The 23,473-nt window shown below is 36.6% G+C and overlaps 1 protein-coding gene across 4 annotated transcripts in view; it reads left to right on the forward strand.

Moving 5' to 3' along the window:
- LOC120860261 (receptor-type tyrosine-protein phosphatase delta) overlaps positions 1–23,473 on the forward strand; it is a 563,312-nt gene that overhangs the window by 407,631 nt on the left and 132,208 nt on the right. For all 4 annotated transcript variants that reach the window (XM_040236052.1, XM_040236053.1, XM_040236054.1 and 1 more), the window contains 2 exons: positions 6,926–7,086; positions 16,914–17,026. In XM_040236052.1, coding sequence (XP_040091986.1) covers positions 6,926–7,086; positions 16,914–17,026 — 274 coding nt within the window. The remainder of the gene's footprint in view (positions 1–6,925; positions 7,087–16,913; positions 17,027–23,473) is intronic.

Below are 23,473 nucleotides of genomic sequence, written 5' to 3' on the forward strand. Positions count from 1 at the left end.
TTTCATAAGGTTGGTATAATTTTAAATTTTTCTTTTCATTTTCACATGTCTCTTATTTCCTGATTTGGGTTGGAAATCAATGTACTTTGGGAAAAATCTCTGGTTAGATTTCTGTCTTGACTAACCAAGATTATTATCTCAAAGGCTCTTGGTAGAGAATTTCACATCACAGAGTTTTGCTTACTTCAGTCTCCCAAATAGTTTGAATGTGACCTACTAAATAGGGGAAAATTTAAAGCAAAACAATTATATAAAGAATCATGTTTCTTGGATATAAAATGTATTTGCCAAGTCCTTTGTGTAAATCCTTATACTGTACATATCTTTCCTTTTTTATCTACTTCTAAGAAGCTTTGGAATATATTGAGTTTTTAATCTTTTAATGCCAAGAGAAAATCTGAAAGTCAAGTCAATCTTTTTCTTGGACATAGTAAGGAAAATGGGAAAGGAGACTAGCATATATGCATTTAGTGAGCATGTATTCTCCAGAATGACTGCAGAGCTTGTCCTACTTAAATTCAGAAAATATGCCCTACTTTTTAAAAAATGCAGACTGAAAATAAGTATATTTACTGATCATGGAAAAATAAGTATACTGTCTCATGTTTTAATAATGTCACTCATTTGACAAAAATGAGCATTTTATTCAACAAAGATTTTCTGGGAACCCACTAAATGCAAAGTCCTGTACCGGCTGCTTTAAGCATACAAACATAAATTTTATATAAATCTGTACCTTCAAGGAGTTTATAGTTTCATTAAAGAAAATAAGGCACATACACAGATCAAAACACAATATAGTTTGACCACTATCATTAAAAAACAAATAGTATTACCTCAAATTGTTAAAATTATTTTACTTACATTTTGTGAAATGACTGATTATTTCCAGTTAAAGCTTCAACGGAGGCAAAATTTAAATGAGGTGTTGAAGATGAGTTGAATTTCAGGAACTAAATATTATGGAACTGGAGACAGCAAAGAGAAAATAGAGCATTTTGGTAGTAGTAACAAGACGTCTATTTTTATAGAATATGTTAAAGCAAGAGAGTTCCAGAAAAACATCTATTTCTGCTTTATTGACTATGCCAAAACCTTTGATTGTGTCGATCACAATAAACTGTGGAAAATTCTGAAAGAGATGGGAATACCAGACCATCTGACCTGCCTCTTCAGAAACCTGTATGCAGGTCAGGAAGTGACAGTCAGAACTGGATAGGGAACAAGAGACTGGTTCTAAATAGGAAAAGGAGTACGTCAAGGCTGTATATTGTCACCCTGCTTATTTAACTTATATGCAGAGTACATCATGAGAAACGTTGGGCTGGATGAAACACAAGCTGGAATCAAGATTGCTGGGAGAAATATCAATAACCTCAGATATGCAGATGACACCACCCTTATGGCAGAAAGTGAAGAGGAACTAAAAAGCTTCTTGATGAAAGTGAAAGAGAGTGAAAAAGCTGGCTTAAAGCTCAACATTCAGAAAACTAAGATCATGGCATCCAGCCCCATCACTTCATGGCAAATAGATGGGGAAACAGTGGCTAGACTCCAAAATCACTACAAATTGTGATTGCAGCCATGAAATTAAAAGATGCTTACTCCTTGGAAGGAAAGTTATTACCAACCTAGATAGCATATTAAAAGGCAGAGACATTACTTTGCCAACAAAAGTCTGTCTAGTCAAGGCTATGGTTTTTCCAGTAGTTATGTATGGATGCGAGAGTTGGACTGTAAAGAAAGCTGAGTGCCAAAGAACTGACGCTTTTGAACTGTAGTGTTCTAGAAGACTCTTGAGAGTCCCTTGGAATGCAAGGAGATCCAACCATTCCATCCTAAAGGAGATCCGTCCTGAGTGTTCATTGGAAGGACTGATGTTGAAGCTGAAACTCCAGTACTTCGGCCACCTGATGCAAAGAGTTGACTCATTTGAAAAGACCCTGATGCTGGAAAAGATCGAAGGTGGGAAGAGAAGGGGACGGCAGAGGATGAGATGGTTGGATGGCATCAGCAACTCAATGGACATAAGTCTGAGTAAACTCGGGGAGTTGGTGATGGTCAGGGAGGCCTGGCGTGCTACAGTCCATGGGGTCACAAAGAGCCGGACACGACTGAGCAACTGAAGTGCACTGATGTTATATGTGGTAAAGTTAAAAAAAAAAATATTGTGGAGGCCCTTAAGAATCATGCTAAGATGTCTGATTTTTATTTAGGAATCACCAGAGAGCCTCCTGAAGGTTTTACAGTTGCACTTTCGGATAGTAGCTCTAGAAGCAGTAGAGACTGCTAGAGGAAAGAACTTCTTGGTATGGTTTGGGTGAGCATGAATGAGGTAATGAGAAAAGTGCTAGTGTGACAATGGAAAGAGGACCTGAGGGCTGAGACTGGAGGGAACTGATCAGATAAAATCATTCAGTTTTCATTCCTAGATGTTGAGAGGAAAGAGAAATGAAATTAGCAAGTCGAAAGGAGGGTATATCTGGAAAGCAGAAAAATAACCCGAAGTTCTTAATTTGAGGATAGATTTAGGAATCTCTAGGAACTGAATTTGGAAATGAAGGTCTGGGACTTAGCAGAGTCCCTAAGTTAAGGACCATTAATGGGGAAGTAATCTACATGGTGGTTGGAAATTAAAGCTGAGGATCACCTTGCTACACAGGAGTGAAAGAGAGATGGCAGAGAATAGAATCTAAGAATACTGGCTCATAAAATGGATTCAGAGACAGTTAATAAGACGTAGTCAGTTGGAAAGATCAGGAAGGGATCTGTTCAGTATGGAATTAGGAGAACCAAAGAAGAGCATTTTTATTTTTTAAATTGAAGAATAGCTAATTTACAATGTGTGAGTTTCAGTTGTATAGCAAAGTGATTCTGTTGTACATGTCTACATGTATCTATTCTAGTTCAGATTACTTTCCCGTTTAGATTACCATAAGATACTGAGTAGAGTTCCCATCCCAGTCTTTGTTGATTATCCATTTTATATATAATAGTCCCTAACTAATTTATCCTTCTCCTGCTTCTTTCCCCTTTGGTAACCATAGGTTTTTTTCTATGCCTGTGAGTCTATTATGTTTTCTAAATGGGGTCATTTTTATATATATATTTTTAATTAGCTTCCATGTATGGAGTGGTATTATATGATATTTGTCTTTCTCTTTCCAACTTTCTTCAATCAGTATGATAATCTCTAGGTCCAGCCATTTTGGTGCAAATGGCATTATTTTGATCTTTTTTATGCTTGAGTAATATTTTGATGTATGTGTGTATATATGTATTCTTTATTATCCATGGACATTTAAGTTATTCACATGTCTTGGTTATTGTAAACAGTGTTGCAGTAGACATTGAGGTGTATGTATTTTTTTGACTTATACTTTTCTCTGGATAAATGTCTTAGAGTAGGGTCACTGTGTTATATGGTAGTTCTATTTTCAGGTTTTTAAGGAACCTCCACAGTTCCTGTTCTCCACTGGCTGCAGTTTACATGCTCACCAATAGGAGTGTTTATTTATTTGTAGACTTGTTGATGATGGCCATTCTGATTGGTGTGACGTGATATCTCATTCTAGTTAAGATTTGCATGTCTCTAGTAATTAGCACTGTTGAGCATTTTTTTTCATGTGCCTCTTAGCCATCTGTATGTCCTCTTTGGGGAAATGTCTGTTTGGATCTTCTGCCCTTTTTTAATTGGGTTGCTTGTTTCTTTGATATCAAGCTGTATGAACTGTTTAATTTGGAAGTCACAATCCCTTGTCAGTCACAAAGGAAAACGTTTTTTAAAAAGGTTTGGTCAACTGTGGCTAATCTGGAAAAGGTGTCTGGATGTATAAGAACTGTATAAGGTGAGATTAGCAAATGAGAAAATAGGATCTATGGTGGTGCTCGACTGAGAAGAGGAGAAACAGGTTTTTTTGTTTTAATTGAAATAATAGGTGATTTACAATGTTGTATTAATTTCTGCTGTACAGCTAGTGCTTCAGTTACATATATAATGTATATATGTGTATATGTGTGTGTGTGTGTGTATATATATATATATGAGAGAGAGAGTTGTTGATTAGTTGCTGAGCCATGTCTAGCACTTTGTGATCCCATGGACTGTAGCCTGCCAGGCTCCTCTGTCCATGGGATTTCTGGAGTGGGTTGCCATCTCCTGCTCCAGGGCACCTTCCCAACCCAGGACTGAATCTTCGTCTCTTGCAATGGCAGTTGTGAGTGTATACACATATACACACACACACACACACGTACATTCTGTTTCATTATGGTTTATCCAGGGATATTGAATATAGTTCCCTGCTATATACAGTAAGACCTTATCGTCTGTCCATTCTAAATGTAATAGTTTGCATCTACTAACCCCAAACTCCCAGTCCAACCCTCCTTTACTCCCCTTGGTAAACACAAATTTGTTCTCTGTGTCTGTGAATCCATTTCTCCTTCATAGATAGATTCGTTTGTGTTATATTTTGGGTTCCCCATATAAGTGCTACCATATGGTATTTGACTTTGACTTATTTCACTTAGTATAATAATCTCTAGGTCCATCTATGTTGCTGAAAATGGCACTGTTTCATTCCTTTTTCTGGAGAATGGCATGGCAACCCACTCCAGTATTCTTGCCTGTCAGATCCCATGGACAGAGCCTGGTGGGCTACGGTCCATGGGGTTGTAAAGAGTCGGACACTACTGAAGTGACTTAGCACATTCCTTTTTATGGCTGAGATGGCTGGATGGCATCACCGACTCGATGGACATGAGTTTGGGTGAACTCCGGGAGTTGGTGATGGACAGGGAGGCTTGGCGTGCTACGATTCATGGGGTCACAAAGAGTCAGACATAACTGAATAACTGAACTGAATATTCCATTATATACGTACCATTTCTTCTGTACCCATTCCTCTGTTGATGGACATTGAGGCTGTTTGTTTCCGTGTTTTGGCTCTTTTGAATAGCGCTGCTATGGACACTGGGTGCATGTGTCTTTTTGAAATAGTTTTTTTTCTGAATATGAAGGTTGTGGGACTGCTGGATCATATGGTAATTCTATTTTTAGTTTCCATGGAACCACCTTACTGTTTCCCATAGTGACTGTTCCAATCCACATTCCCACCAACAGTGTAAGGGGGTCCCCTTTTTCCACAGCCTTTCCAGCATTTATTATTTGTAGATTTTTTTGATGGTGGCCATTCCGATCAGTGTGAGGCGATAGCTCATTGTAGTTTTGACTTGCATCTCTCCAACAATTAGTGATGTGGAGCATCCTTTCTTGTGCCTGTTGGTCATCTCTGTGTCGTCTTTGGAGAAATCTCTGTTTAGGTCTTCTGCCCATTTGTTTACTGGGTTGTTTCTTTTTGAGCTGTATGAGCTGTTAGATTATTCTTAAGATGTGGGGCAGCTCATGACTGTGGACTGGTCTCTATTGGAAAAGCCAGTATTTTAAAGAGGGGCAGAATCAAGAGAATCTTCTTCTGAGATAATCTAAAATAGGACAGAACAAAACTAGATGTTAGAGAAGCAGAATTTATGTATATTCAATCCCTTCCTTCACCAAGTAATTTTTTTGCATATATCTTTCCAATGGTACTGAGGACTAATTGCCAAATATAGTGGTACATATTTAAAATGTACACTGTGATGATTTTATATATTTATTTATATACACATACTGTGAATGATTACCAAGATCAAGATAAGTAACTCCTTTGTGTGTATGGTGAGAAAGTTTAAGATCTACTCTCAGTAACTTTTAGGTATATGATACTATGTTATTACTATAGTCACCTTGCTGCACGTTAGATCCTCAGAACTCATACTGTAATATGTATTTCTCTGTCTGGCTTATTGTACTTAGCACAATACCCTGCAGATTCATCCCTGTCATTGAAGATCTTGGCAGGATTTTCTCCTTTTGATGGCCAAATAATATCCCACTGTGTACATATGTATATGTGTATATATGTAATCACATTTTATTTGTCCATTCATCCAAAGGAAACTTTTAGGTTGCTTCCATGTGTTAGATATTGTGAGTATATTGCAGAGAACACAAGTATGCAGATATCTCTCTGAGATAGTGTTTTCGTTTCCTTTAGATATAAACCTAGGAGTGAGATTGCTGGGTTATATTGTAGTTTTATTTTTAATGTTTGGAGGAACCAAGAACTACTTTCTATAATAGCTGTGCCAATTTACATTCCCCTCAACCGTGTATAAGGTTTTCTTTTCCCTTTATCAGTTTTCTATTGGGAATAATCATATCAACCTCTGAGCAGTACTGTAATAAAATTATATAGAAACTGCTAAATCCTTTTAAGTCCTCAAAATTTTATGTTCTAGAAAGCCATATGATCACTTTCATATATCTTGCATCTATATAATTTGAACACTGAACTTTTCTTTTGAAGTTTTAGACTTTAATGTGCAATACTTAAGACTGCACATATAAATATATATAATGTATAATATATATTTCATAATATAATATTTAATGAAATACTTATATTTTGCTATATAAGTATTTAATGAGTGATTATATCTTAAGGGTTGGACTATAATATTTTTGTTTATTTTTCATATTGTATGTAATACATTGGCACAATGTAAGTTGCTCATTGAACATTTTGTGACTGGTTAATTTACTGTACTTACACTTCATAAGATCATTTACTATTCCAATATATAGATCCCAGTGAAAAGGCATCTATGAAAATGTATACCATCAAAAATTATTATTAAATAATTTATAAATAAATTTAGATCGCAAAACCTCTTTTTTCCTTCCTTTCCCTCCACCTTTTAAATAGTTTAAAACTACTGTCAAATCCATAATGTCTTAAATCTCTGCTTTTTGTAATGCTAAAGATACGGTCTAGAAAGTCATTATTTTGTAACTAACATAGACTCTGTTTTTCCTCAGAAGATGTATGCAACCAGCCCTTACTCCGATCCTGTTGTGTCAATGGATTTGGACCCACAGCCAATCACAGATGAAGAAGAAGGCTTGATTTGGGTTGTAGGTCCTGTGCTCGCAGTGGTCTTTATCATCTGCATTGTCATAGCTATTCTTCTTTATAAAAGGTAGGTTTGCCTTACGCCTCTGTTGCAGTCTTGGGGGCTGCCTTGTTTTTAAAGACTTTATCATCCTTCCATGGTCATTATGTGGTTGATCTTGGTAAAAATATTTCCAGTAATCACTGGGGGGAGAAATGTATCCATTAGTGTTAGAATAAAATATAAAGACTGGGCTCATTCAGAGTGTGGTATAGACTCTGCTGCCCAGCAGGCATGGATCCAATCTCCATCTTCTGAGGTACTTACACAGTATGAGTTCTTTTCATGACGGTTGAGACGTTGTTACATTCCCAAGCAGATAATCCGAAGCAAATTAGATCACTAATTGCTCCATGTCAGCATGGATTCTGAAACACTATTAAACTTGCCCGAGTACTGAGATTTTTTTCTGTAGCTATTTCTCAAAATTTAGCAAAAGTAGCTAAACGTTGAAGAGCAAAGAAAGGAAAGAGAGGAAGGAGATGAACTTTTTCCCCTTTCCCATTTTTCTTCTAATGCTTATTCCGCATCTTCAGTATTGAATTCTCATCTGTGTCCAAGAGGAAATCCAAGGTATCATTTTCCTTCTTAGTGTCTTTGACCACAGGTGGGATGCAAATAATCCACACTAACCCATATTTTCTAATGTACTGTTTTGTCAGTCCTATATCTGTCTCCATTACATGTAAGATTTTGTCCCGTAGGTCACTGCTTAGTTGGATAGAAAACACAGTAATTATTTTTCCTCTAACTTCTTCCTGAACTAAAAAAATATGATATTCAAAATGACTGAATTACCTTCCTTTATATCAGTTCTTCTTCCAATCCAAATTTTATTTTCATGCACTTCAATCTATGTTCCTGTTTTCCTTTGTAGTGTGTCATCTTTTAGAATGCTACTGTGAAGTTACTCGCTTCCTTCTTCTGCAAGATAATTTTTCTCTTTGAGACCCGAGTTCGATTCCTGGATCAGGAAGATCCCCTGGAGAAGGAAACGGCAACCCACTCCAGTATTCTTGCCTGGAGAATGCCTATGGACACAGGAGTCTGGTGGGCTATAGTCCATGGGGTCGCGAGAGTTGGACATAACTTAGCGACTAAATCACCATCCATCACCATAACCTTGACCTTCAAAATTAGATGAGAGTGTCTTCATTTTGACTCTGGCTTACATGTTTAATCTGACAGTCTTATCTTCATCATTTCTTTTTCCTACTCCTGTAACTCCTTTCATTGGTTTACATTAATTATTCCTACCTGCATTCCTTTGTTCTCTGAATAGATCTTTTTTTTTTTTTTCCTTTACTTTTCAAGACACTGCTCCTTTGAATAAGTCTCTTCTAAGGCTGTTTTCCAATTCCATTCCAGGGCTGAGGAAAAAAAAAAAACAAGTCAACTTGAAGAAGTTTATAATCCTAGTGCATTAAATTACCTATCCTCTTTCAGAATTACAAAGAATGAAGAAAAAATCATTATTTTTCCTAATCATTACGATTGCTCAATTGTCTACCCCCTACAATGGCTGCAAAAGCAAATGACTGAAGGCCAGAATATCTTAGTTGATGGTTTCAGTCTCCGCCTTCCAGTTTGTATCTAATCAGTGTGTATGGTAAGGAGCCTGTTGTTTTTGCTCACTTGTGTCTTGTGTAAGAGCTAAGGCCTGAAAGCTCAAGGTTCTCACATGCTCCAGAACAGTAAAAGATCCTATGTGAGTCCAGGGGGGCAAGAGCTGGTACCCTTTGCTTCTTATGTACTGCACTTATTTCCAGAGGAGAATACAATAAGAAAAAAGTAAAAAATACATGTTTTACAGAAAACAACTCTATGTTGACATCCTGCTGTGGGGGGTCAGAGCAGAAAATTGCTTGTTGACAACTGCGTTTCTAGATCACATCACATGACATTTGTTATTACCCAGGATGAACAAGATGCTTACCTTTTTAAGTTGCATTTCATTAGGATCTATTTGGCTATCATTAAGGCATGCCACTTAATAGATATGTGCATGGCCTTGTAAACTAGTTATGTAAATATGGAGAAATAAGATTCTAACCTTGGTAATTAAGTTTTCTTTATCCACATGTGCTTGAAAAATAACAACTCAGTTATTTTAATTTTTCCTAATCCTACAGACATCATATTTAAAGATACTATGGCTATTTAAGTTGCATTTTAGTGTATGCATATGTGAGCATTGTCTAAAGCAATTGTTGGGAAATGCACACATCCTCAAATGCTAAGTATATTTAGCTAACCATCTGAAAGCCCATGAAGCATTTCTGAAATAGAAATGCTTGCTTCAGCAGTAAAGAACATTCCTGACTTGAAACTCAAGTAGACCCAACAATGTCCTTCCTGATTATCATGAAACAGTTCAAGAGGAAATCTTCTGTAAGCAATGAATAGTGTCTCTAATAGCTTGGAATCTGAGCAAAGAAAATTATATAACACTATACCTCTCTTTTTAGGTGCTTTTGAGTTTATACACAGGTCATTGGTAATCACTCAGAATTCATTATCATCATTACTATTCTTAAAGTATTTTACTTCCTGTATGCAAATAATACTTTAATAAGGGGGAATGAATATGTAATACTGTTAACTCCACAGTATCTTGATAATCCTGTTGGTAATATACACCTGTTTACAAGACTACCTTTGTTAGGAATAGGTCTATAGCTGTGGATGGTTTGTCCATATCAAAAAATAAATCTCACTGAGTTGGTTGAGGAGATTTACTTCTATTAATTATAGTAATATGGAATAGCAGTTATTTTAATTTTGCATTCTGTTCATTTGACTTTGTTTTAAATGTGCTAAAACCCATAATACATTGATAATCAATAACAAAACATATCACTGAGGCTTTGTAAGGGTCTTAAAGGGCCATCAGAATAGTATTAATGAAATGTTTGGTAGGTTTTGTTAATTTTCCTGCACTAAGATTTTTTTTTTTTTTTAATTCTGGACTGTATCTGTGATACATGTGCAATGATGTAACAGTTTAAACTTCAGAGAAAAGATGTAGCAAGGTTTAGAAAAAAAGTAAATATGGAAGCAGGAAACCTGAGTTCAAGTCCCAGCTTTGTAACTAGCTGGCTGTCGGGGATAGAAAGTCACGCTAACACTCCAGGCCCTGGTTTCTTCACTTACATTGTATTAGTTTTACCTTCAGCGCATGTGTACATTTTCTAAATGCCTCTGTGTTGCCCTTCATCTGTCTTCCCCTACATAGAAAAAAGAATTCATAAAGTAATTGAATGTTCTCTGATGTTTATCTACCCTGCACATCTGCTACATCTGTAAGACTTTTCAATCATTAGTTCTAAAACTGTTCAGGAATTATTTCTATAGAAACTATTCTTAAAATGTAAATCTATGAAAAGCATTTCAAAATGGATAAGTATTTGTTATATACTAGAAAGGGAAAGAAATGGATTAGGATGTTAGAAAGCACTAAGGCATGGTCTAGGCCAAATTCTCATTCTTGAATAGTAATAGTCTAATGTGAATGGACACTGTAGAGAGTAAATCATTTCCACCCCCACCTCTACATGTTCATGTGTGAAGACCATGAGGAAGAGATGACTAAGGTATAGACCTTTCCTATTTCTCCTTTTCCCAGACCCAACAGTGGCTCCCTGTGGACTCGACCTCTTTAATCTTCTTTTTTGAATCATCCCTACATGTATTTCCATGGTATCATCAAGGAAAAAAATAGAGTCCAGAATATTTTGAGATGCTATGAAGAAATAGGCATCCACACTGGGCTATGCCTTCTCACCTTTGAGGAGGTCCTTCCGAAAGCCTTTCTACTCATTCCACAGGCACTTGTCTTGACCCAGCAAACTCTCACTCACCCTTTAGACGTAAGCTAAGATCCACTTACTAAATGAAAGCCTTTCTGAGTGTCCACCTCATGTCCTCTTTTAGCAGTTAAGGCTGCCTTTGGGTCCCCTTCTCTCTGCTGCTAAAGCACTTTCTGCTTATCTTTATCATAGAACCTACTGCATTACTGCCATTGCCCATTTTCTTGGCTTTCTGCGCCCACTAAACTGTAGGTCAAGAACTCTGTCTTATTCCTCATGGTACTTCCTTGTGCCAAGGCGAGTGCATGGTGCAGAGGGCTACTGAATAATCTATAAGCGTCAAACAGTGATAGATAAACTTCCCTCCTATTTATTCCATCTCTCATTATCACCTTCATCTTGACTGGCGAGAGCTGTAATGAAATCCTTAGCCTGCAATTTAAATTCCAAAAGATTTTAAACTTATAGATATTTGCACAAAATATGTACCCATGTGCAGTAAGGCTGACATTTCTGTGGCAGAGGAATGAAGTGGAGAGTACGCACTGGTTCATTCTAGTATTCAACAGCCTTTCCATATACAAAACTGGCAGTTCACAAAGTATTTCACTCTGTCAGAGAAATAGGTTTTCTTACAACGGATTCACTGATGACTTCACTGATTAAAAATAAGCCAAGTTAGGAACACTTGTAGGATTTTTAAAAACTTGGCGTAACTAACTAAATCACTTTAAGAATCAAAAGAACCTGTGTGTCTGATATCATTTCATTATTCACTTTGTGTGTGTGTGTGTGTTTGTACAGTTTAAATGTGGACTTTGTACTTTTCAAAAGCTATGGACTGGATTACCTTAAGGGAAGGTATTGTAGCAATATGGGTGTATAGTTCGTTGGCAATGAGGTAGACCTGGTACCTTTGTTTCTTGCAATTGAGAACTCAAAATATTTTGTAGTTTGCCGCAACATGAAGACTATTTAGATGAATTCTTTTTTAGGTGAAGGTTATACTTTCTGCATAAAGAACATGGTTAAACAGTCCACATTATCACAGGTGAAAGTGCCAATGAGAGTGAGCTGGAAGTGTTCACATACAGTAGTGCCTCTGTGACTAGGAAAAAATGGGTCATGTCAGTGGCGGGTAATAAATTGCTTTTTCTGGATTAGCACAGCTATGTAGATGGGTTATGCTCTGTAGATATAATGATGAGTATTATATTTTCCAAAACTGAAAATGTATTTAAGCTTTTACTGGGAAAAAAAAGATTTATAATCACCTTACTTGCCAAAATGTGTTTGAAGAACTCATCTCTGCCACTTCATTACCTTGTGGTATATTATACAATTGTGCAAATTTTTTGCAGGTCAGTGCAATTTGCAGGTATTTTAAAGGAACAATGTACCTCTTAACAGAAGACTGTTTTTAATGAACTAAATTTCTTATATGGGATAATGTTATTTTCCCATTAAGTACATTAGTTGTTGTCTCATGGCATGTTTTTTAAAAATCAAATAATATCTCCACCACCAAACTCTTCCTAGGATATAATTAATTGTGGCAGCATTTTGTAGGTTGATGAATAAAAGTGAATCTGACATTAATACACACACAAATGCTTTGCTTAGCCATGTACTCGCATGTCCTGCATTTGCTTCATGATTAGAGGCCTTGAAATATTTTGATATGCTATCATTTTCTAATGTGTGTCAGTGTATGTCCCTAATTATGAGCTGTTAAATCTTGGTTGTCATGGTTACTCTTGTTACCATTGGCCAACTAACATTTAGCCTCTCTTTTTCTTTTTTGCTGCATTAAAATGGAGCAGTAAACCTGACAGGTGAGGAATAGAGAACAAACCCCTTTAATGCTCAGTACAAAAAAAAAGAAAAAGGGAGACTTTGGAGGTATTGAGGGGGTAATGGTGGAGGCTGGATATAAAAGATGAAACTGGCAAAGGGAACATGGACAAAGCCTAGGTATAAAAAGTAATTTTGATATTAAAATGATTCAGGAAGAAGTAGTTTTATCTATATATGATGATAAAATAGATTATTTAAAGGTAGATTTAGAAGGCAGTAAAACTTGTCTCTGAGTTTTGTTTGTAGTCAAGGTTAAATGAGCATTTGTACGTGTTAATGTGAATCATTTTCGTTTTGTTTTGTTTGTTTTTACTGAAAGTATGATCTCAAGACCCTTTGTACAGGAATACTAACATTTTTATACCCTGCTAATATTGATGGCAGTACTTTAGCAAAAATTTTTATTTAATTCCAAATTATTTTCCCTGTCCTCCAGCCTTGAAGAATAATAGCAATAATAATCATTCCCATGTTGCTTGCTTATTTACTGATCAGTCCAAGCTAACCTTTCAGCTTTCTAACACACACACACACCTATATATGAATTCCTGATTAAAATTAAGCAAAGGATCTCAATGCCCATCTAACCTGCCTCCCTTCCAGTGTTGTCTCCATAGAGAACCACTGGAATACAAGTAGCAAGAGCATCAGCATCACCTAGGAACCTGATAGAAACACAAATTGTTGATCCCACTGACCTCAGACCAGTTTCTGACCTCAGAAACTCTGGGGAGTTGGTCCAGCAGCCTGCAGTTTGACAAGCCCTCTTAGGTGACTCTGATGCATACCAGAGAATCACCGCTACATTATTTTCCTTAAAACCACGTAACACTGGTCAACAAGCTGTGTTACACTTTCACCGAAAGCAAACTTTGAGTACCTCAGAGAAGCTATGCCTGTCATTAATCCAGCAGAAAAACACATGCAAAATAGTTTTTTTAAGGCAAAAGTCAAAACACTTTGAATCCATTTAATATGCTCAGAGATCTACCTCTCACTATAAAACTGTCCACATTTCACAATTTCATCAATACCGTCTTGTTCTATCAAGAGAGTTGGACCAAAACTTAACATCTAACCCTCCTCCCCTGTTTTATAAGTGAAGAAATTAAGTAAGTCAGGTTTGTAGTTGACTTACCCGAGGAGATACAGACCAGTAGTGGCAAAGTTGGGCTTCTGTTCTTCTTGATGACGTCAGAATCGTTGTGAAATGATTTCTTTGAAATCTCTATTAATAGTAAATAAATACATTTCTTCCAAAAGCCTGTAGGTATATGTCTGAATATTTTTGTTCCAAATACAATAGATATGATCTTCCACACAGTGTCCCTGCGTTTTTGCTCCCCACTTTCCATGTAGATCAGGTGAGACTAGATGAAAATAAAACCCCACGGAGACCATTGAGCAGCGGTTTTGTTGTACATTATTCACAACCCAAATAAACACATACTTTTATACAATTAGCATTTTCTGCCGTATCTGAAACGTTATGTACTTTTGTATTTTCACACAGATAGCGCTTGCCCATGTTAGATACTCCTCACTGTGAGAAATAAACTTACCCTAGGAATTCATAATTCTGATAGAAAAAATAGCAAGGCAATATTCAGAATCTGTTTCTAGTCACTATTTGTTATTTTTTTCTAGTTGACAATAATGAGATCTCCGAAAACTTAGCAGAAAAAAAGAAATGTCACTCTTATATGTTCATACTGGGCTTGAGTTAGACCATTATATGCCATTTAATACTTTGTAACAGTAAATTTCATTTTTAAAAACGATCGTTGTTTCTGATGATGATCAAACTCTTCATCCTGCAAATCTTCCCTAGAAATTCTTTGTGAGAAAACTCACATTTTAACACATTTCTGTTTAGAAACCATGTGGTAAAGTGTGGGCAGTCAGAATTACCCGTGTGGTGATCATCACTACTAAATGAAGCAGAATGAAATTTAAACAGCTGATTTTCCTAGCTGGCTAGGAGTTTTGGAAACTGGTTTCTTAGAGATTATCTTATTTCGACAGATTGAGGGACAAGTTAGTTATTAAATGTCAGGACACCCCTCCCACTTATTACAAGAGTGACTTGTCATTTTAGTCTCATGATATGGGTTTCTCAAGACTCACTGGGCAACCAGATAGGATTTTAGCTTTCCTGTTACCAAAGAAATTGACTAAATGTCTTTACAGAGTGTTCTTTTTTCTCCCTCTGCCTCACTGCCACTCAATCTTGTCCTTAGTGCAACAGAAGATAAGGAGGATGTCCCCCAATACCTGTAATAGTCAGTGTCTTGCCCAGATATTTCTTCATGTGGCTTCCATAATACTGCAAGAATGACTGTAGAGCAATTCTGAAAAGGGATACAAAACCAGATTTTAGGCATCGGTTCGGGCACATAAGTGGGAAAAAAAAAAAAAAAAAAAGTGCCAGACTGTGAAAAGATCAAAACCTGAGAAGGGCTACTGGGATTACTTGGAAAAGACCAACCATATGTTTTTCACACTTGAGATTGATTGACTGGCCAAACTTGGTGGTGTTTTGTTAACCAATTTATCTTCGATAGTAAAGCATGTCTCTGTATCATGAGGCTAATACCCACAGCATAAACACAGTCACATTTTCTACTCTGCAAGTGGTTGTCCTCTCCTTCTTTCACATGGTCTTCTTAGCCCCTTTTTCTCTTCATTCTCATCTATCTCTCACCAGCTCTCCATCTCTTCCTTTTCTTTCCTTCTCATTTTCCACTCCATATAACTGGAGCTGCCAGTTCCTCTAACACGCCTCCAATTCACTGCTTTCCCCTAACTGGTAGTATATTTGGCAGTATGCTGTGTCCTAAGGCTATACTTGAGAATTTTAGGTAGAAACAGTAAATCCTGAGACAGGTTAATCCAAGGTTCTGAGAGAACAACGTGTCTAACAGGACTCACCCCCCCCCCCCCAAAATTCACCGCACTGAGAACGTTTTGCCAAAGGCACTGCACTTGATCAAATCAAGTATACTTTCCCTTCGCATCAATCTCCCCTTCATCCTCTGGTTGGTTTCATTCTATACAGATGAGCAGAGATGGGAAGGAGGGCTATTTAACAGGAGCCCTCTAGCTAACCATGGAACAACCTAGGTGGCACTGAATGAGAGCCCATTGCCACAGCAACACTAATGAGCTGTACCACAGTCATATCAAAAAGGGACAGAGAGAGTTCCTACACACTGCTGCACCCTCCTCCCAGATAAGAATGTCTTTGCTCTGAGCAGGGTGAGAGGCTATGATTATGACTCCAGCCTGGAGATTGCTGGAATCTGTATTGGGAAGAAACCACTGTTTGAAAAGTTCTCCCTTAGTTAAGTGAGTTTCTAATCTAATTCAACCTTAAGGAAAATATTTAGGTACCACTCTGTGATTATTTGTCTGGAAAAAAACATGGATAAAGCAATCTTATGAAAAACCCGACATTTATTGCATAGACATTTTTAAAAATTACATCATGACACCTTAAGCAAAGATACTTGCCTTGACACCATAAACAGGCAACATGGCTTTTTCCTGGGAATTTAAAAGAGAAAAAGGATGTTGGTTTGGTGTGGTCCTGATTCTCCTTCCAGGTATTAGGGTAACTTGAACTCTTAGAAATACACTTACTGTATTTATCTGGTTATGGGAAAATCCAATGCAGGTCCACTTTGTAGTCACCGGTCATGAATCCTGCAGGAAAAAGGAGGGGGGGCAGGTTTAGCTGTTTAGCTTGAGGCCAAGTAGTTTCTGAGTTTATTTCCATGGTAACTACAATCATAGTATTGGTTATTAGGGTCACTCTATCCTTTTCCTCCCAAAGAGAACTAGTGGACAAGGAAGAAAAGCTGAACAAGTTTCCAAACGTATCTCACCAGCACCTCCTTATAAAGGCAGAGTCTCTGAATTATTTAATTCTAGAGCTAAAGGAGGACTTAGAGATCATCCACTTAAGATTTTCAGATGTGAGGAAATACTGTAGGCCAGGAGAGAAAAAAGTTAGCTTAACAAAGTCAGAAAGGTCAGAAAGTTTTCAAACTACAAATGGGGACGGGGGTGGGGGGAGCAGGGGGGGCAAAGGTTGGGTAGCAACTCATGCATAATTGTTTGCTTTTCTAAATTGGTTTCAGGTTTTTTTGGTTGTTTTATTCTTAAATCTTTATTTTCTCCCTATAGGAAGAGGGCAGAATCTGACTCTAGAAAGAGCAGCATACCAAACAGTAAGGAGGTCCCTTCACACCATCCAACAGACCCAGTAGAACTGAGGCGCCTTAATTTCCAAACACCAGGTAAGAAGCACAATTCATCTTGTCCAGAACACAGTGTTTCCTGAAAGTTTTATAGCCCCAATGACATCGCCATGAGAGGTGACTATATCACTTTATTTCAAACAGTTGTTTATCTTCCTTCTTTATTATTACTGAGACTCAGCAAAACATATGTCTTGAAAGGAAATTATATTCTTTGTGAAAATCTGAGGTGGGGTAGAAAAAGGAAAAAAACAATAATTTCCCTTCAAATTTTGGAAAACCTAAAGTCTTAAAAATATTTGCCATTTTTATGAGCTTATTATTAGCACAGTTGATTATTTTCAGTGACACCTATCCGGAAAGAATCCAGTTTCTTATCTTATAAAGTGAATGAGTGGATGGATGGAATGTTACCTCATTCGTCTCATTGGGAAACAATACATTTTTTAAAATCTATTTCTCTATTAATTTGTGTCTGTGTTATTCTGAAAGAAAGGGGAGGGGAAGAGAAAAACAAGGGAAAAAAATTTGTATGTTACCTTTACTAAATTTCAGTAACCAGTTTAGGTTTCTTGCTGAGGAGATGCTCAGAGTGATTGAGGATAAGAAATCTATGCTTGTTTCTTAAAGAACATTAAGTGCTTCAACAGAGGAAAAATATTCCTGCTGAGGTGTGCTTTGTTCAGCATTGTTAATGCAAGGCTAACTCCATGTTGCCTTTTTTCACCTAAATCTTATTTATGCCAAAATGATGAATGGTAGAGAGAGCTAAACTATACAACTGAGTAGCATTGTCTCAGTACCTAATGAAAATGAAATAAATTAGAGAGCTGATCTAAGAAGTCCATTTGATGACAATTTGATGGTAGTATTGTATGCCAAACTGTTTGAAAGTTTTCTGTGTCAAATGGATATTCTACTCATTATGGTATACCACAGATTTACTAAACTACACATTTTCAGTGAATTGCTTGGAATTGAAAGGACACAGTTTACTGTATTTAGCATATGTGTTATTTTACATGTAGATATGCCGTAGTAACTAGTAACTATCCAGTTAAAAGAAATGCCTGGAATTTTAAATGTGGCTCTACCAATCACCATAGATGTGGGCTTTTAAAAAAAAATTTCTATCTCAAATGAGGTTTATTCTTTAAAAAGCAAAGATATACCTTCATCAGCATGAAAGTTAAAAGAAATTTTCCATGTAACTAAATTTCTCCTGATGGTCATTTATTTAAGAGGCTTAGTATAAAGGCAGGGTTAGCAGCAAAACAGAGCCAGTGGGAGTGCTATCCCTCATCACCCCAGCACCGAGAGTGACACCTGAATGGCCACAGTGCAGAAAGGGTTACTAGCAGAGTGCTGGTGGCTACAAGGGCAATACCAGTGCCTTCCACCAACATAGCTCCATATTCAAGAATGCTAATAAGAATCTAATTTCCCCAATGTATGTGGGAATAATAGATCCCTTTTTAGAGTAGAACATACTAAGTTCATGTAAGTCACTAGAAAGAATGAAGGGGTACAATTGAAGTGAAATTGCTTTTATCAACAACAGCTTTAACAAAATAAAATGGGGACTTAGTCATGTCCAACTCTTTACAGCCCCATGGACTGTAGCCCATCAGGCTCCTCTGTCCATGGAATTCTCCAGGCAAGAATACTGGAGTGGGCAGCCATTCCTTCTCCAAGAGATCTTCCTGACCCAGGGATCAAACCTGGGTCTCCTGCATTGCAGGCAGATTCTGTACCATTTGAGCCGCCAGAAGATATCATTTGACTAAGATTAAACTTATCTCAAATGGATAGTGGAGTAAAGTGGGCAAACAGTAAAAAGGAGAGAGGTGGTTTAAGAGGAATAGAATAAAACAGGAGAAATTGTCCCAAGATCCTAGCACGTGTATTCATCAAGGCAGCGCTACGCTGTCACCGCCTGCTCAGTTAAGCAGTCTAGTTAAGTCTTGGTTTGCTGAAATAATGTGTGTGCCTCCCAAGCTCTAGGATGTGGCCTGCTGTCCTGAAAATCTGACCAGTTAAAGAAAATAGACTCACGTGTTAATGTGAAATTCGTAGAGAATGTTTCCGTTTGCTTCAGCCAGTGTGGATTCTAGCCAGTGGCTATGAATTTAATTACTTGCTGATAGGATAAGAGCAGAAGTTGGGATTGTTAACCAAGTAGCTTTATTGTGCTAATCCTCCCTGATTTGTACATAATCAAGGGCTTTGCTGGATGATCAAATAAAATGATTCTTTTATTCTAAAACACTTTTCTTAGGTATTGCACAGGAAGCAATTTTAATTTTTACTTATATTTTTGGATTTTAAACCATTTACGCTTCAGTTTCTGAAATGTGCTTTTATATACATCATACCTTTGTGTATATAGTTATGTACAACTATTATATAATATGACCATGTTACTTAATGGTATACATAAGTAGAGACTTAACAATCCATGATTTTCAATGAAATCAGAAACTTGTGATTTATGTAACCAGCCCCTAGCACAGAATTTGATCTTGAAAGCAAATTGATTTCTACTTCTGATGAGTCTGTTGTGGATGATAAAATGTCAAACTAACATTATCATTTGAAATTCAGTAGATCTTTCAGAAGGTAAAGGAAGCTTATTGCTTAGTTCACTGATTCTTAATTCTACTTTCCTTTAAAAAAAATCATCTTGTAAATTAAAAATCTATTTACATTTTGAGTTACTTATTTTTGTTGGAGCATCTGGGTTTAAAGAGCCAGATCTTTTTTCCCAAATTCTGCTTCATATTCAAAAGATATTGAAACATACATACAAAATTTCATATAGATACAGTATTTGGCATTAAGTACTTCAAAGAATTATTTCCCTAATTGTAGTACCACAAACACATATGTCTCTGGGTCTGGGAAGGAAAAAGGGTCAGAATTTTGTCTCTAGGCAGTCAGTTGGACACAAAGTGAAAACAGAGAAATCTGTTCTTCTCATGATACTGTCTCTGTGAAGTTGTGGGATGTGGAGAGGAACTTTGCTTTAAGCATACTTGCCAAATTTGGGGTGATAATCAGGTCCTTCTGTTTGTTAAACACTGTATTCAAGCATCTAGACGGGATTAGAAATGCTCGCCCTTTGCAAATTAAGAGCAGGTACCTCTGCTTGTAGGTATTTTCCACAAATATATTTATCTGTCTGTTAAGGATTTCAGATGGCAGTATGCAGCCAGGTTATAATTGTGAGAACCTGAACTGCCTAATCTCTTAAGAGACTATGGTTTACAACAATGACATCACTTAATGGTCTGCAGGGACAGTCAGAACTGGTGTGGAATATGTCAATTGAAGGGATCATTGAGCTAAGGTGAGACTTACAACCTCAAGTGGATAAAGGAATAAAATGGACACAATGAGTAAGTGAGGGAAGAGATGTAGTAGAAGAATGTTCTAGAATTAGTAACTAGTCATCAATTTTTATAAATCTTTAAGATGTGTGAAGGAAGGGAAGGTAATACTCACTTATAAAAGATGCTTTTAATGAAACCCCTCTTTAAGCCTTACACATCTCTGTGGACAGTGGTAACTGGATATGTGTTAGGACGGCTGATAGATGAGTTACATGTTAAACAAAAGTGAACTACTTTTTTGGTGGGAAGAAAGCTTTTCTTATAAAAAAAAAAATTCCAAGTTACTTTATAATCTGCCCATCAATATTTCTTATTTATAAAAGTAGCACATGTTTACTGAAGAAATTTTTTTTTTAATAGAAAGTAAGCTTAACAATGGGAGAAGGCCATGACACCCCACTCCAGCACTCTTGCCTGGGAAATCCCATGGGCGGAGGAGCCTGGTAGGCTGCAGTCCATGGGGTCTCGAAGAGTTGGACATGACTGAACGACTTCACTTTCACTTTTCACTTTCATGCATTGGAGCAGGAAATGGCAACCCACTCCAGTGTTCTTGCCTGGAGAATCCCAAAGACGGGGGAGCCTGGTGGGCTGCCGTAGTTGTGCAGTGTATTATTTAAATTTTGTGTGTGATCTTTCTAAGTTGTAAAAGGCAAAAAAAAATACTTTTGGAAAAGAAAAATTACTCTTTATCTCACTTTTTCTTCTTTTGACATATTTAAAATAAAATGTAAATGATTTCCTATACTCTCAATTTTACTCTGCAGAAATATCTACCATAAGGAGTTTCATGCATATATTTCCAGAATTTTTTGTGTATACAGGTCTTTAAATGATAATATATATAGCAGGTATATAGTTACAGATGCATTTACATGAAATTTCCTATTTTAATATTTAACTACATTTTCCAAGCTAATACATGAAGTTTTATCTCCTTTAACAGCTGATGGCATTGATGATATTCTGTTCAACAGATGTCACAAAATATATCATCTGAGTCCTTATTAATGGAGGCTAACTCATTTCCTGCATTTTGCGCTTACAAAACATACTATACTGAGCAGTGCTGAGCCCAGACCTTTTCACATTGCTGTTATTTCTGAATGATGGACGCCTGGGAGTGTGATGGCTGAGCCCTAGGGCAGGCACATTTTACTTTACCATTTTGATAGAGATCGTCAGTGATGGATATTTTTGAAATACTGTAAAAAGCCTTACCTACTGAGTAGCCCATCTGGGAGGTGGCCTCTAGAATTGGACACAATGACTAAAATATAATATTGTCAAAAGATGGTGATTTCTAAGAAAACCAAAACATTACTGGTATGTGGTCCTATTTCTGTTTTTTCCAACACAGCAAATTTAGAAGTTCAGCATCTTAAAAAAATAAGCTTTCTTTCTAGCATTAAAAACAAATGTAAAGGAACATGTTACTAATACCATCATGTGGCATGCTAGCCAGCATCTTTCTTTGTGCCTGCAGACTTCTCCCTCAGACCAATCCACTTTGCTCTGAATTGTTTAGATTTATTTTTTTCCTAAAAAAATTTTTTCTTCCAGTATCTGTACCCCTTACTTAGAATCCTCTCTCCCCCTACTCCCAATTTTTATTTTTTTTTCCACACAAAAACAAAACTCTAGACTTTGTACTTGCACCTTTTAGGAAAAGAGATTTAAAAATTGATCAGATGGTACAATGTAAAAACCTCATTTTCATTCCATGAATGACCTTAATATGTTTTGCCCTAAAGCATACATGGACGGTAGATGATTGATGGGCTGTGAAAAACAAAAACAAACTCATAAAATGTTAACGTATCAGAAATAGCAGTATCAGCAACAGAAACATCTGCATAGCAACTGAATGATTTTGAAAGCTCTTGAGGCATTTCTTCTGATGCACTAGTAGTATTAACTGGATCAGTGCTAAAAAAAAATCAATTTTTGTACGTATCTCCTTATATTTTATTTTGTATTGTAGGAAACGTAGGCATATACCTAAATGAATAATACTAGATATACTCTTTTTGTATTTCAGAAACATTGGTTCTTTTCATCTAAATGCTAAATTTCTGATATAAAGGAACACGGTTTGATCAAATCCTGCATTTTGAGAAATCCTACATAAAAATGAATTTTATGTCATTTAGTGCTTACCTGAAAAAGCACTCTTGGCGTACCTTTCCCTTAATGATGATCCTAGTCATGGATTAAGTCAAAATGTCATTGTCGTACTAAGAAGCAATTACACCTTACAAATCAATGTTCTCTTTTGTCTTTAATTCACCATTCATTTGTGAGGCAAATTGTAAACATAGAGTATAGTTATTGAAGTTATGCTAAGTAGTTCATAAATGATGTGAAAAGCTGTCAAATATTTTGTAAACTAAGTTGCTATGATTTATTAAGTCAGGTAGGTATAATTCTGATTTGATGAACAAAATAACATTTCTCTGTTCCATGGCCACGACCTGTTCTTCAGTCTTTATCACTATATGTTAAGGAAAACCATGAAGACAGTGTTACTACATTATCACACATGAATATTAACAGCAAAGTCATCTAAGAGATGTTCCACCACTATCAGTGACCCCAAAACCTCCAGTTAACAAAGTTGTTATGAGGTTTTAAAGTATCTACTGGCATTTAATGCAGTGTTTAAAAAATAAGGCAAGTATTTGATAAACATTTCTCTATATATAAAAAATTCATTTGAAACTTAATATTGGTTAGAGAGTACTGGCCTCATAAAATAGAACATTTGAAAAGCAAAAACATGATATTTCGGGGGGGGGTTGAAAACGTGTGCTGTATAGCACTACAGTTTTTAACATGAACTAAATGTATACATGTAAAATATTTTCACCGAAGTTCACAATGTCTTGGAAAGACATAACAAAAAATACAGGTGTGTGTATGAGTGTCCTTTACTTGTTCCCCACCACCAACACAAACATACCTTCTAAATGAAGCTAATACATGATTTTAGTGTGACCTTGGTCTGGCCTCTGTTCTACTGGGCCATGAGCTTCAAGAGACCCTGTGCAGAGAGGTGACGGGCCTGAGGCCAGCATCTTAACTCAGGTAGTCC

This window comes from Oryx dammah, unplaced genomic scaffold, assembly GCF_014754425.2.
Source record: "Oryx dammah isolate SB20612 unplaced genomic scaffold, SCBI_Odam_1.1 HiC_scaffold_11050, whole genome shotgun sequence".
NCBI lineage: Eukaryota > Metazoa > Chordata > Mammalia > Artiodactyla > Bovidae > Oryx > Oryx dammah.